The following is a 14,982-nucleotide window of genomic DNA, read 5'->3' as shown; positions in this document are numbered from 1 at the left end:
GCGCCGCGTGTGCTAGGAGATCCCCGGGGAGCGTGCGGTGAAGCCTGCGAGAAGGCGCCAGCCAAGCGCCTTTCTCTGGGCCCTTCTCACTTCCTGGAGAGAGACCGGAAACACCGACTCACTTCAACAGGATGAGCTCCGTCCTGACTGTGGCCTGGAATTTCCAGCCAGAGAAGACGGCCGATCCCAGCCCCTCCCTAAAGATGGCTGCAACGAGAGCGGCCATGTTGGCCCACTTGTCAGACTGGGGAGGGCGAAGACCTCCGACACGCTCCCTCCCCCCCCCCCCCTCCGTGCTGAGAGAGGACTGTACGGTGGTTCCCACGGCGTGGAGTGGCGAGATGGAGGCCCAGGAAGGAAGAAGTGCGAGGCCGGCAGGGCCGGACGCTGACGAGGAAGAGCATGAGGCCGCCACGGTTGGAGGACGCTGACGAGGAGGAGCGCGAGGCTGCCACGGCTGGACAGACGCTGACGAGGAGGAGCGCGAGGCTGGTACGGCCGGAGGACACTGACGAGGAGGAGTGCGAGGCTGGTACGGCCGGAGGACACTGACGAGGAGGAGCGCGAGGCCGCCACGGCTGGACAGACGCTGACGAGGAGGAGCGCGAGGCCACCACAGTTGGAGGACGCTGACGAGGAGGAGCGCGAGGCTGCCACGGCCAGACGCTGACGAGGAGGAGCGCGAGGCTGGTACGGCCGGAGGACACTGACGAGGAGGAGCGCGAGGCCGCCACGGCTGGACAGACGCTGACGAGGAGGAGTGCGAGGCTGCCACGGCCAGACGCTGACGAGGAGGAGCGCGAGGCTGGTACGGCCGGAGGACACTGACGAGGAGGAGCGCGAGGCCGCCACGGCTGGACAGACGCTGACGAGGAGGAGTGCGAGGCTGGTACGGCCGGAGGACACTGACGAGGAGGAGTGCGAGGCCGCCACGGCTGGACAGACGCTGACGAGGAGGAGTGCGAGGCTGGTACGGCCGGAGGACACTGACGAGGAGGAGCGCGAGGCCGCCACGGCTGGACAGACGCTGACGAGGAGGAGTGCGAGGCTGGTACGGCCGGAGGACACTGACGAGGAGGAGTGCGAGGCTGGTACGGCCGGAGGACACTGACGAGGAGGAGCGCGAGGCCGGTACGGCCGGAGGACACTGACGAGGAGGAGCGCGAGGCCGGTACGGCCGGAGGACACTGACGAGGAGGAGCGCGAGGCTGGTACGGCCGGAGGACACTGACGAGGAGGAGTGCGAGGCTGGTACGGCCGGAGGACACTGACGAGGAGGAGCGCGAGGCTGGTACGGCCGGAGGACACTGACGAGGAGGAGCGCGAGGCCGCCACGGCTGGACAGACGCTGACGAGGAGGAGTGCGAGGCTGGTACGGCCGGAGGACACTGACGAGGAGGAGCGCGAGGCCGCCACGGCTGGACAGACGCTGACGAGGAGGAGCGCGAGGCCACCACAGTTGGAGGACGCTGACGAGGAGGAGCGCGAGGCTGCCACGGCCAGACGCTGACGAGGAGGAGCGCGAGGCTGGTACGGCCGGAGGACACTGACGAGGAGGAGCGCGAGGCCACCACGGCTGGACAGACGCTGACGAGGAGGAGCGCGAGGCCGGTACGGCCGGAGGACACTGATGAGGAGGAGCGCGAGGCCGGTACGGCCGGAGGACACTGATGAGGAGGAGCGCGAGGCCACCACAGTTGGAGGACGCTGACGAGGAGGAGCGCGAGGTCGGCACCGCGCAGACGCCCAGGAGAGACGAGGAGGCTGGGAGCTACACCACGGAGCAGGGCTGACTTTGCTCTGGGTGTGACCACAGAAGATGAAACACCCCCCAATAGCGTTTGACTACAGCACAGCAGCCACCAAACACCCAAGGGTGCAAAAAGTGAAAAGCCAAAACGTAGAGGAAGGAAGGAGGAAAACAAGGAAAAGCCAAAGCGTAGAGGAAGGAAGGAGGAAAGTGAAAAGCCAAGAAAGCCACATTTCGTGCGTCGTCACGGGTCACGAAGGTGAGGACGCCGGAGAATGAGGCGAGCGGTCCAACCCTGAGCAACACTGTCTTACAGAGGCAGGACAGGAATCTCTAGTCTTCCGTGGGGCGGCAGCCCCCGCCCGCCCCCAGTCCAAGCTGCCTTCACTGAAAAACAAAAGCTCGCCGCGGCTGAAGGGTCGAGGAAGCCAAACGGCAGCACAGGACTACCCGGAGGGAGGCCGGTGAACGATGACGTGCGAGAGATGACGCGAGAGCACGGCGCTCTCTACCCCCAAAACAGGTCCTGAAGAGCGTCCTGCACCCGGCCGGGGAGCTTAAAAGGTGGGGAGGGGCGAAGGGGAGCAGAGGGAGGCGGCAGGTACTCAGCGGCCCGGGAACGTGAGTGAAGGCGGAGGAGACTGGAGGGTAAACCCGGAGGGAGGACTCCCAACTACGGGCTCCACTACAAGCTCCCGTTTACATCACTCCCTTCTTGTCCTCACCACCGCCCTGGGAAGAGGGTGCTGGGATAAGCTTCACTTGACAGAGGGGGAAACTGAGGCAAAAAGAAGTAAGGAGTCTCCCGGGATGCCTCGCGCCCCCGACGCCTGACACGTGCCCAAGAACTAACAGGAAAGACCTTGGCCAGTCTTCTTCTTGAACAGCAGCAGCCTGATCCGAGACGTTCCAGCGGAGGCCGATAACCACCAGCACCCCCCCCGGCCCCCGCATCGCTGGGGGAAGTCCACCTGCCGGGCGATCAGCAGAGATCCCTTACCAGGCGGAACAGGGCGTCCCTTCGCCCTCCCTAATCCTTCATCCAGAGTACCAAAGCGCGCTTGAGCTGGACGCGCGTAGAGCGCTGAATGGGCGCAGAGAAAGCGCGAAGGCTTCCGGGCGCGTCTGCGTCACGGGCTGTCCAACAGACGAAGCCCATTGCTAAGCGTGTCCTGGGCCCCCGCTAGAGGCATCCAGGGCAGACACGGAGGGGATGGCAGCCGCCTCTGGCCTTCGAGTCGAGGCTCGGCAGGACGGACACACACTCTGAATCGGGGCAATGGGCCAAATCTAGTCACTCCGGGCTCAGCGCGGATGGACATGACCCACGAGCGTGCTGAGCGCGTGAATCGACACAAGTGCTTTTAGAACAGGCGGCCCAAGCCGTAGTAACGCCTGACACACACAGTCGGATTGGTCACGTGTCCTGCGGTTCCTGCTCTCAGGCCGTGCATCCGGCCGCCTCAGAATGGCACCCAAAGGGGCAACAGCAGCAGCGTGAGCCGAGCTAGCTGAAGGCTGAAAGGGAGAACTGAACTAGGCGTTGGGACGCGCTGGGGAAGGAGGACTCTGGAGGGCTGGAGGACAGCAGAGCGACTGCCTAACGTGTGCCCGGAAGCCGCCAAAACCCGCCTCCAATCAAAGGCAAGCCGTGACCCGAGGGCCGGAGCCGAACACGAGCGGGATGAATCGTGACACATCGTGACAGGAAGCAGACGCGCCCCTGCCTGAAAGCAGCCAGTGGCCACCCAGCAACACTCCCGCCTCGAACTGTTGGAGGAAAATGACACCTGATCATCACCCGCCGCGAGCACCATTTCCGAGCTAGGAAGCGACACCTCTGAGCAGGAGGCGACAGACTGCACCATCGATCCCGTCACCGAGCGACTGCCCTCACGCTGCGTCATGGCCTGTCAGCGCTCTGGACAACAATCGGGGCGTATCGGACAAGAACACGCAAGCACACAAGTCAGTGCGGAATTTAGAAGATTCACCACGGAACGGCCTGGAGTTTTAGCAGCGAGCTGGGTGGTCCAAGGGGGAGTGCTGGGCCTGGGCCGGGAAGACTCGTTTTCCTGGGTCCACATCGTGTGAGCTTAGGCACGTCGCTTCGACCTGGTTACCTCAGCTCCGGTCTGTCACGTGAGCAGGAAAAAGAAATGGCAAATCGCCTGAGCGTCTCTGCCAAGAGAACTCCCGATGGAGTCATTGACAAGCATGTGGGAGTGGACACGCCTTCAGCACCCCAAGAGCAGCCTTTGGGGACGGACAGGAAATGGCCGGCCCCTCAGAGTAGCTGGAGAGCGTGCCCAGAAAGCTATCCTGGAACTGGAGCATGACCAGAAGGAGAGACGCTCCGGAGCTGCCCCAAGAGAGCAAGTCATGTAAAAGCACACGAAACTAACGCTTTCATATTTTACTCTATCAAACATGGCTTCACACGACCCACCCAACAGAAGAAATGACAGCCGTGTGGGAACAGGAAAGGCCGGGCACGTGCTGCCAGCTATCTCTGCCCAGGGCCGGAGCTGCCCTCGGGGGATCCCTCGGTGAGGCACGGATTCCAAGCCCGCAGGATGCCGGCCTTGGGCTCTTCCGTGCTCCTTCTGCAGGATCGTCTCTAAGCAGAGGAATCCCGACGAGCCTCGTCTCCTTCTCGAGCTCCAGGCCCACATCGGGCACGTGAACAGGAATCCCCTACAGGAACGTCACCGCGTCCACAGCAGAGCTCCTCCCCCCTCGGTGGACACCAAGAGAAAGCTGACACCCGGCCGCTGCCTGTTTATGGTCGGCAGCCCCAGCCTCGGCGCCTCCCTCTCACTCGGCCACCAGACCCTGTAACTCTCCCAACAGCTCTTGGACAGGCTCCTTTCCTGCTCACGCTCCACCCTCTGTTTCTCACTCGGCTGAGCACAACAACCGCCCTGTATCCCTTGCTCAGTGGCTCTCCATCAGCTCGAGGATAAAACTCATGACGCTGTTTGGTATCTAAAGCTCTTCGAAAGTTGGCCTCCGGGGCCCGGCCTAGAGACAGGAGGTCTTGGGTTCAAATGTGGCCTCAGACCCTGCCCAGCGGGGTGACCCTGGACAAGTCACTGAACCCCCCTTGCCGAGCCCTCACCGCTCTTCCGCCTTGGAGCTGAGACACCGCGTTCTTCTGGTAGGGCTTAAACCACCCCTGACTTTTTCTTTTCCTTTACTTCCAGGCACTCATTTCCATGCGTTGGCGCCTGCTCCTTCCCTTCCTTCCAGACAGAAGGCCTTTCTGGGCGCCTCGAGCAGCGAACCTCTCCGTGAATCTTCTCACACACGATTTCCCCCCATCCCGGGGGCTCTCGAAGTGATCGTTCCATGAATTCATGCTGGTTGACTGAATAGTAAGTTAAAAAGGCTCCCCCCCCCGCCCCCCAAGAGCACAAGGTGCCGAGAGAAAGAGCAGGGGGGGAGGGGGAGCCGTCAGCCACTAGACGGGGTGATGCTCCGAAGCACCACTTCGTGTGTCCTGAGATGGCCGACGGCAGAGCCTGGCAGGAACTCGGCAGCGCCACGGATACAACGTGTCCAAGCCCTAGATGGGGCTGCAGCCAGCCACGGTTAGGCTGACTAACATGGAGAGCGGCAGAACAGCAGGTGCTCGTCCTCCTCTGGGCTCCGCACGGACACGCCCCCTGCCAGAGGCCCGGTGACGGGAGTGGCGTGGCAGGAGCGCGCAGGCAGGGCTCTACTGCGCGCGAGAACTACATGGTAACAAAATGAGAAACAGAGCTTACCCGCGAGAGGCAAGGACTTCATTCTGCTTTGGGCCAACGACCTCCTCGGCTCCAAGTTACACAAGAACTTACTGCGGATCAGTGCATGGCAATCGTAAGAAATAACTTCATTCCTAAACCCAGATTAGACGAAATAAAAGCGGAAATGGAGGAGTTACTCAGACCTGGAGAGGGAAAGTGCAAGAAGCCGAAGGCATTACAAGCTACACTTAATGCAAGTCACTGGAAAAGATGGTGGGGGTCAGGCTGGCCGTCTCTCGTGACTCTGCAAAGACGGGCGGACTCGGAAGAGCCCTCGGTAAGGGTGATGACGGGGATCCCAAGGAGGCAGCTCTGGCCAAGCCAAGTCCTTTCTAAAGCTGGCACTGACCGCTGCTCTATCCATCACGAACACGTGCTCCGGGAATGTCTGACGGGACGTGCTACTGTATGTTCCAGGGGAAGGAGGATGGGGGCAAAGGAGCCAAAGTCAGGAAAACTCCTAATGACACCCAGGGAAAGGCGACTTGAACGCTTTGCAAAGACAGTGGAGGATGCCAGTGTCTAGCCATTCCACGTAGTAGCATGGCAGGAAACGGGCATCCCATTGTCCGATCAAAGACAACGAAGAGAGCGTGTGAAACGGAATCCGGAAAATAAACGAAGGTCAGAAATTGCCGATATTCTTAATCAGAGCATGCAAGTGAGAGTCAAATGGCCAAGGCCAGCAGAGGGGAGCGAAGAGAATGCAAAAGTAATGAGAAATGATAGTGGAGAGGCTTCAGAGGCGAAGAAACGAGAAGAGGCCCGGAAGGAAGAGGTGGAAATTGGTAATCTATCTGATTGAAAGAAGACCAATGCAATGAAAGCACAAGATGGAACAAACAGGAAATGGCACGCTGAAGATAATGAATGACAGAAGTTAGACCTCTGGAGGCAACTAAACTAGCTTTTCTGCCAAACGGGCAAGTGGTGGGTCTGAATGAAATCCCCAGTTTTGGGCTCAAATGTGTCACACTGGCAGCTGAACTTTAGCAAAGGGCGTGACCAGCTTCCTCTCTGATGAACGACCAATCAAAAGGGCTACACACATAGCAAAGGAAAAGAACAATGAGTGGCCTCCCTCAGCATGTCCATTGATTACCTCTTGAGATACCTCATACTGGATAGTCACAGCTTGTCTGCTAAAAACAAATCAATAGACAGAAGCAAAACAGGAAGGGTATGTAAAAACTCCCCAACAAATCGTATGGAGCCAATTGCTGCCGAGCACTGTAGCGTTCCCGTCGTCTTTCTGACTTATCACAAAAAAGGTAAGACATCGAACCAATAAACACGGACATCCCAGAGGATATTTCATGCCCCCTGAGAAACTGCTCTCTCTTTAAACTATCCCGTCAGCAACATGCCAGGAACAATCGAGGCAAAACAGGCTATCTTCCAGGGTGGCTCGCCATAGTTTTCCTAAATAGGACTTTCAAGTCAAAGAGGAAACAATATCAACCCTATTTACTATTTGATGTACGTGGAAGACGCAAACTGACACGGCTCCAACGAAGAGCAAATACACAACGACTTCGTTCCGTGGAAACTTGTTTTCTAATGGCATCACGATTTGGTTTGTACTCAATAGGAGCAAAATTCTTAATGTATGCCAAGGAAGATGAAGAGGCCCAAAGGCTTCAAGTTTAAATCGCCCACGTTGGACTTCTCCAGACAAAAGAGGCGGACTCTGAGGCTATCAGAAAGGGAAGTTTCTTCATGCCAGGACACTAGTCGTGGCACCTTCATGTCAAAGGCAATAGAAAGAACATGTTTGGAGTGACTAATACTGGCTTAATTCATGGCATGCAAAGAGAGTGAGAAAATCCTAATGAAAACGCTTTGCTTATCACCCTACAGTAGAGGTAGAAAGACGGACATTTCCTTATCACAAAAACTAGTTCAACATTTATAGAAAGACTTTTGGAACAAGGAGACTTCACTTCCCACCTCTGAATATACCTCAGCACGCAGCCTGGCACATAGTGGGGATCTGTCAAGCAGAAGCCCAAGGGGTTCATCTCTTAGTGGACCCTAAAAAAGGTCTTGACTTTTAACCAAGAGGGGAAGCAAAATGTACTCTTCGGGGCGAGCCACACAAATTCAACCCCTACATCATGACTAAATGGTTGCCATGTAGATGCCTTTACCCAAGAGAGCTGCTTCCTATAATTGCGGGTCAGGCCGTTGTCAGAAATGAAGGTGAGATGATTCTTAAGGAACCCAATGGTGCAGCTTACATAAAGAAGCAAAGTGTAAATGTGCCGCTCAGTCTGGGGCACAGAAACTTGGAACTGTATGCCCGAAGTTCATTATCCTGTTGTTAATTAACGGACGACTAATGCCGACATGATGATTCAAACCCAAAATACCAGCGAGGGCATCCCAAGTCCAAAGGTAAGGAAGTAGAGCACCATATCGGCAGAGCTTTGGTCCATAAAATGGAAGAAGAATGCAGTTAAAGGATGACGCTACAGCAACTAGGCAACCTCCAAACTATCCGGAATAACAAGCTTTCAGAAACGGAACAAGAGAAACTGGAAATGCTACGAGAAGAGGATGAGGTGCACGTCGTCCTGCTGTCCTCTCTGCTACTGATGCTATTCTGAAACTTCTGGTGAACTGCCGGTGACATCTTGATAGTCACTAAATGAGGAAAAGCGTCACTTGATTCTCCTGAACAGCAATCGAGAGCACATGAAGTCAGAAGGAACCCAGCAAAATGGTCGGTCTCCGGATTTTCTATCCAGACACCGTCAACAATGGCGAGACCAAGACGAGAATTGGTGACGATGACGACGACCAAATCTCTACAAGACATCAACTGGGGGTTAAAGGGACACGGAAGGCTCTCTGTCTCTCAAAGACAGGACAAACCCTCGTGCTAGAAACAGGAACCTCAAAAGAGCCTCGAGAATCTAACGAATACATAGTGGATCCGGATCCTTATGACCGAAAGATTGGTGTTCGCAACGACCCAGCGAGAACGGCTGCGAACACCATTATGGGAATGTCGCCGTAATGGATGCTAAAGCTCTCCAAGCGATGCGTTTGAAAACAGAGGCAGCACGCAAAATGATGTCGGCAGAAAATGAGGCGGCTATCACACTGGAGGAGAATTTGGCGTCCTAAAAATGCCTTCAGCGAGCCTCAGGAAATGAGTTACGTTCCAACACCTACATAGCTGTAAATCGGTTTGGATTTTACCCATCTGTACAATGAACTGCACAGCATCCAGTGTAAGGTATAATACATATATAGAGCTGAATGAATGAGGTCATAACAACAAGAACGGAATTAATAATGCTCTCCTTTCCAAGCATTTATTAAGGGAAGGGGAGGAATAAAAGGGCTGGTCACAAATAAACCACGGTCTAACTTGGAGAGGAACCATGGAAAGAGTTTTTAAAAACGTGTGCAAATATAAATACATGTTTTCAATATACACACATATGAAAACACATGCACTGAATCAAATAGTTCCTAAAGAATTTAAGGAGAAAACTAAATGAATTAAAGAAATAAGAGAAGAAAATGATAATAGTAAGTGAATTAAATGTATTCCTTTCAGCCCTAAATAAATCTAACCAAATGGACAAAAGCAGAATATTAAATATATCCATTATAGACCACATTTTAATGAAAATTATGTTAAACAACACTAAAAGCACTAAAAATTAGCCGGAGAATAAAGATTCACCTAAAAATTAGGTGAGAAAAAGAACAAACTATAGAATGATCATTTCATTAAAGATAACACAAAGCAATCCTAAAAAGAAAATCTGCCTCTTTAAAAACTTTCATTAACAAAAAAGAGGAAAAAAGAATTCAACAAATTAGGGATTCAACAAAAAAAATCCTAACAAATGAAAAAATCAAAATAGAAATACTAAAAATCAAGGAAGAGATTCATAAATTTGATAGCAAAAATACTTAATTAATAAATAAAGCTGGTTTAAAAAACTATTTAAAAATAAAATAAGCAAATCAGAACTTTATTTTAAAAGAGGGAAGCAAAACTTTAAAAATTTAATAAACATTAGCAAAGAGGCAACCACCTATCATGTTCTTTTACTAATTTGTATTTATACTAGGAATATAAAGTTGGCTTCCTATTAAGAAAATGGAAATGGAAATCATTAATAAAAAACAACAAAAATCATGAGATTTTATCAACAGATGCTGAGAAAGCTTTTTCACAAGATATAGGAATAAAGAGATTTCTTTAACATCATAAAAAGTATATATCTAAAACCGAGATTTTTTACAAAATCTCAAGGGAAAATAAAGACTTTTAGAAAAGGCAAAGAGAAAATCGTAGCAGCAGGATGAGTAATTTTCAGTGCAGTACGGTACCGCTTAAAAAAATAAATGGATCAGCAGAAAAGACTAGGCTCACAGCATAAAGAAGGGAAGGAAGCCAATGGCCTGGTGGTCGGTTTACACAAAGGCCTCCCCTCTGCGGCCTGGACATGCTGCGGCCTATCAAACAGCAGTAATACAGAAACTGGCTTCAGAGCAGCCCCTCGTACGAAGAGGGATTGCCCAAGGAAAAAGAAGCCAGTCGACACCCAGAGCCTAGAGCAAATGCTCCAGATCACTACTTAGAAGAACAAAAATCCAAACCTCCTCATGGCCACAAGGCCGGGGGAGCGGCAGAGCGCCAGACAAGGCGCTCACCCATCGAGAAAGCAATCTTGAACTGCACACAAAAACTCTCAGAGTCCGAGCGGCACGTCCTGTGTTGGCAAAACAGCTGGAGATGAAGGGGACGTCCACCAAGTGGGGAAGGAATGACGGGAACGCTGTTGTCTCATAGGAGATGAGGGAGACGTTTCAGTCCCAAAGGCTCGACAAGGTGGAGTATGCCGGACCAGAAGGAAAACGTGGGCTAGACGTCAATCCTGTCCCAATGAACACTGGCGCAAGGTCCACGATCGCAGAAGACTGAAAACGGCCGACGGCCGCAGGCGGGGTTGGGACTCATGAGAGGCGCTCTGGGGCGTGATCGACGCACGCAGTTCTATGCTTCTCTCCCTATCTTTTACATGGACAGGAGGAGGTAAGAAAAACCCCAATGGCTGGCCGTGGAAAAGATCAGAAAAGTGAAGAAGGGGAACAGAAGACGTGGCTTTACCGTGGGCACGCATGCCTCGGTAAAGGGAGGAAAAGGCACTGTTTGGTGACGGGGATGACTTGGACCAAAGGCTTAGGGGAAAGGGTTTGATGCCGAGATTTAGAAAATCCTAAAACGTGAGCCGGGAGACACGGGCCTACAACGTTTTTTCTTAAATGTTGATGCCACACTGAAGACAGAATTTTCTTTTAATACTTTAGATAACAGTATTTTAAAGAATGAATGAGCTGGCAAGCTGTGTCACCAAAGGGGAGGAAATTATCTCTGAACATGACAACAATTATATGAATAGAAAATAATTAAATTTATCAAAACATAGGGGTAAATTATTTTTAGGATAAGAATAATTTACTGTAGAAGCAGGAACACAAACGAGCCCATTTTTAACAAAGGGAACAATTGTATTAACATTTAAGATATAGTAAATGTACTAAAAATTAGCAAAACTTTTTTTCTGAAAAGTTCATAGGATCCAGCTTAATACCCTTTGCTTTAATCAAAGGAGTCTGTCCTAAAAACAACGTCCCTTCCTAATTTAGAGTTCATGAATTTATTCTTTAAAAACATTTTGACAATTGTATTTCAATGCAATTGGCTTTCTTTATAATTTCCTATTTTATGTATTCAAAAATATTATTCCAAGAAGAGATCCTTAGGCTTCACCAGATTGCCAAAGGGGTTCATGACAAAAAAAAAGTTAAAAATCCATTCTCGAGGGTTTCCCCATTCAAATCTATCTTCCATAAATCTGCCAAATTGCCAGGCCTAAAGGATAGGATGGATCATGCCCCTTCTCTGCCCATAAAACTCCCTCTTTCCCCTAGGATAAAACCAACGTCTGCTTCTAGTATTGAAGGTCCTCGTACTCTGGGCCTCAGTTTACCTTCTACCTTTCAAACGCTCTAGTCAAACCGGCCTACGGGCTGCTCCCCTTACAAGACATTCTGCTTTCCATTGCCAAGGTGTCATCGCTTATCTTCCATGCTGCCAAAATCTATTCCGCTCTCTCAGAGGATGCTGGAATTCTTTTGTATTCATTTTTCATTCCCACGTCTGTGCGTGTATAAACATAATCTAACGCACATGCACACATTATTCTCCCCTCACAGGTCAGCCATTTGTTTGCACAAATTGAATCCGTGTAGGGCACACAGTAATTATAGAAGACCTGTCGAGTGGGAATAGAAATAGCCCCGACCTGCTATTGTGGTGCTGCTGGGAGGATGGAACAAGACGACAATATAAGTAAAGGGCTTTGCAAACCTCCAGCTGCTGATAGTATAACTGCCCTAGCAGAGCAAGGATTATGATGCTGGGCTTAGAGAGGAGAGAAGTGAGGCTCCAAGAGGTTGCATGACTGCCCAAGTTCTGTCAAAGGGAGAATTTGAACCGAGGCCTTCTGACCACATGTTGAGGGGGGAATTCTCAAGACTTGTCTAGCCGTCAAAATGACGGTCTTCAACATCAAAGACTCTCCCGCATTGCCTCTCTCGCAACCTTGCTAGGTCAACACGCATGAAAGAGAAGAGAGAACTCCCGAGACACTTCAGGTAAAGCATTCTCCCCACCCCAAATACCTGCACATTTTCCCAGTGATCCACTTGGCTTTAGTAGCCTTTTAGACAAGACAGGAGAACACTGACAGCACCAGTAACAAGACGTCACGTACAAGACCAACGTTTTAGAATCAAAGGGGGGAATGACAAAGAAAGCAGAAAGGAGGAAGGGTCGCTGTAACAAGAAGTCACGTGCAAGACCAACGTTTTAGAATCAAAGGGGGGAATGACAAAGAAAGCAGAAAGGAGGAAGGGTCGCTGTACCTTCAAGAACCCTGCTTCAGGGCCACACCTGTCATACACACTCCTCGATTGAGCCAGAGCCATGATAATACCTTGCATGTCGGGCGTCATCATGATCTGCCACAAGGGATTGAAGGGAGAAGGTTGGAATGGTTAACGGCTGTCAGGTCAAGAGAACGTCCTCGCGTTCATGCCAGCTAACAAGCAGCCCGCAGCTAGACGAGTCTGGGACAGCACCGCTGCTCGCAATGGCCCCATCCATCGCAGTACAGGTCCCTCGACCCTGCTCAAATCCATGCACTTCTCCACAGCCCCAGCAATGAAAGGTTCTGCCCCAGCACACGCAGGCACTCCAAGCCAAAGAGGAAAGAACAGAGCCCCTCACCCCTGGGCAAGCAAGTCCCCCCATGAGAACTCACACACGTACATGCTGGTTAAATCAAATAAGCTACTTTCAGAGGCAACAGGAGGCCCCAATGTTACATGAGACAACTGGCCAATGCCAGAAAGCAGTTTGTATCACTCTTTTTGGCTTCGTGCCCTCTTTGAATGAGCAGATGATGCAATACAACAACAGAATCTTCCATGACGAATGAAACGTCTGCAAAGGACAGAGCTAAATGGAGGCCATGCCAAGTGGGCACTGTGGAAGAGGCCGGGCGCTACTTTGACATTAGCATACAGAGACCTGTAATTAGGGCATTCTAACTGAGCCACACTGTCCCCAGCTTCCAACATCACGTCCCAAACCAGCATCTTCAAACCACCTCGCTCTCACTCTGAACTCCTTTCTGTCTGATCTAATGTTAGACGTGCTGTTTTCAGGGCAGTAGCGTCGGGACGTTATGAAGCCCCCGCTCCAACTTGTACCCTCACATAGACGGTCTGGGGCACTCTAGACATGGCACATAATTCCCCAAACAAACTGCCGAGAGCATGTCTGAACTGGCTGCAAGGGGTCTCTCCCCGGCACTTCCCTCCCCTGCTGAATTGCACGTCCAGTCCTTATTGCTACGAGATTGAAAATGACTTTGGTTTGATTGTTTCTAACATTTGTACTATTAAAAATCATAATCACTTTCAGTTCCCAACTGCACATTCAATGTAGACAATTTAATAACTAAACTCAGCTTCTTTTTGGGTGGATTTTGCTTGCTAGAATCCCTCCTCCGTCCGTATTCCTCGCCAAGGGAAGAATTCCCCAGCAGTGAGAGAAACAAACCATCCCAGCCCCCCTCCCCCCCAGAAAGTGTGAAAGGAATAAGCCAGATTTCCCTGGCCCTGCTGGAAGCGCTTGGCGTCCATAACGAGCACTTCTTACAAGGTGCAATGGCAGCCCTAAAGGATCTTTTCTAACTCCTAAGGAAGTGGAAGAACGACGTTAACTAGCGGCTCCATCTGTGCTGCTTCACCCTTTGCCGGGGCCTCCCGCGCTCTCTATACCTTTCCCTCCTGCTCTCAGGCTCTACAACGGAAAACCTAAGAAAGAAGAACTTGGGCATGATATCAAGATGTGGAGAATTTGCACCAAAGGCGCTTTTAATGCTCAGACATATTAGGAGATTTCACCATTCGATGCCACATCAGTTATTTTCCCCATTTTGACATGACCCCAACTCCCCCTTCTTGAGTTCCAACACAATCTCCAGCTTTTCGGAGGATGATCAAGGAAGTTGTTCAATACTGGGGATCACCACATCCAATCTAGAGGCTGGAAAAGAGTGGCAAAGCTAAAACGTCACCTAGAAAGTGGCCCAAACGCTCTACAGATGTAAGTGTGGCTAGGCAGGCATGCTCCAAATACTGTGCCAAGCAGCAAAATGAGTCCGTTCAGGGGGTGCAAAGGACTCCAAGAACAGTACCTCATCGTCATCACCCCCCTTCTCTGAGGCGACCGCAAAGGTCCCTACAGGAGCGAGTGCCACCTCTACAGCGGGCTGCTTAGAAGGTGGGGGGCTGGTGGCTTTTTCAGGGGGCTGCAGGAGAAAATCATGAGCAGGAAGAATTCGAAAAACAGAAGAGAACCATCTAAAAGAGCAAAACTATTTGGGGGGCGGTGAAGGACTGCAAGTTCCTGGCACGACCACTCGGATTATTTCAGGCTATAAGAACGGAAGCAACATTCACTTTCTTCCTCTCCATTGTGGGCCTGACAACTAAAACTTCCCCGTTTTGGTCCCTTAAACAGGCTGAACGCCAAATGCTTAACAGACTCTCAAAGTATTTTCCTAACACGATATATCCCGCAGGCACCCCGAAGATTACGTGGAAAGAGGCCTTTTCTCTAATCCGATGCCAGTCTTTAATGTCTCTGTGTGGTAAACATGTTTATTTAGTCTGGGAAGAAGATGAGAAGGCTCATCCTGGGAGCCGAAAGGAGCCTTAGCAGGCGTTCCAGGCCAGGACCTTGATCTTCCCGTGGACCAAACAGCGCTCAGAATGGCCACATGAATCAGTAAAAGAACCAGCATCTGAACCGGTACCTCTGCCTGCAGATCTCGGAGC

The 14,982-nt window shown here is 51.5% G+C and overlaps 1 protein-coding gene across 7 annotated transcripts in view; it reads right to left on the bottom strand.

Moving 5' to 3' along the window:
* Nucleotides 1–14,982, bottom strand: part of USP25 (ubiquitin specific peptidase 25) — a 177,341-nt gene that overhangs the window by 34,711 nt on the left and 127,648 nt on the right. For 4 of the 7 annotated variants that reach the window (XM_056797044.1, XM_056797046.1, XM_056797045.1 and 1 more), the window contains 2 exons: nucleotides 14,340–14,453; nucleotides 12,499–12,594 (listed from right to left, as the gene is read on the bottom strand). The exons of the other annotated variants lie outside the window; for them this stretch is intronic. In XM_056797044.1, the coding sequence (XP_056653022.1) occupies nucleotides 12,499–12,594; nucleotides 14,340–14,453 (210 nt within the window). The remainder of the gene's footprint in view (nucleotides 1–12,498; nucleotides 12,595–14,339; nucleotides 14,454–14,982) is intronic. 7 annotated transcript variants of the gene reach the window in all.

Source organism: Monodelphis domestica, chromosome 4 (genome assembly GCF_027887165.1).
Source record: "Monodelphis domestica isolate mMonDom1 chromosome 4, mMonDom1.pri, whole genome shotgun sequence".
Taxonomy (NCBI): domain Eukaryota; kingdom Metazoa; phylum Chordata; class Mammalia; order Didelphimorphia; family Didelphidae; genus Monodelphis; species Monodelphis domestica.
Note: the sequence above shows the minus strand (reverse complement) of the source record. Positions and strands in the feature narration are given on the sequence as shown.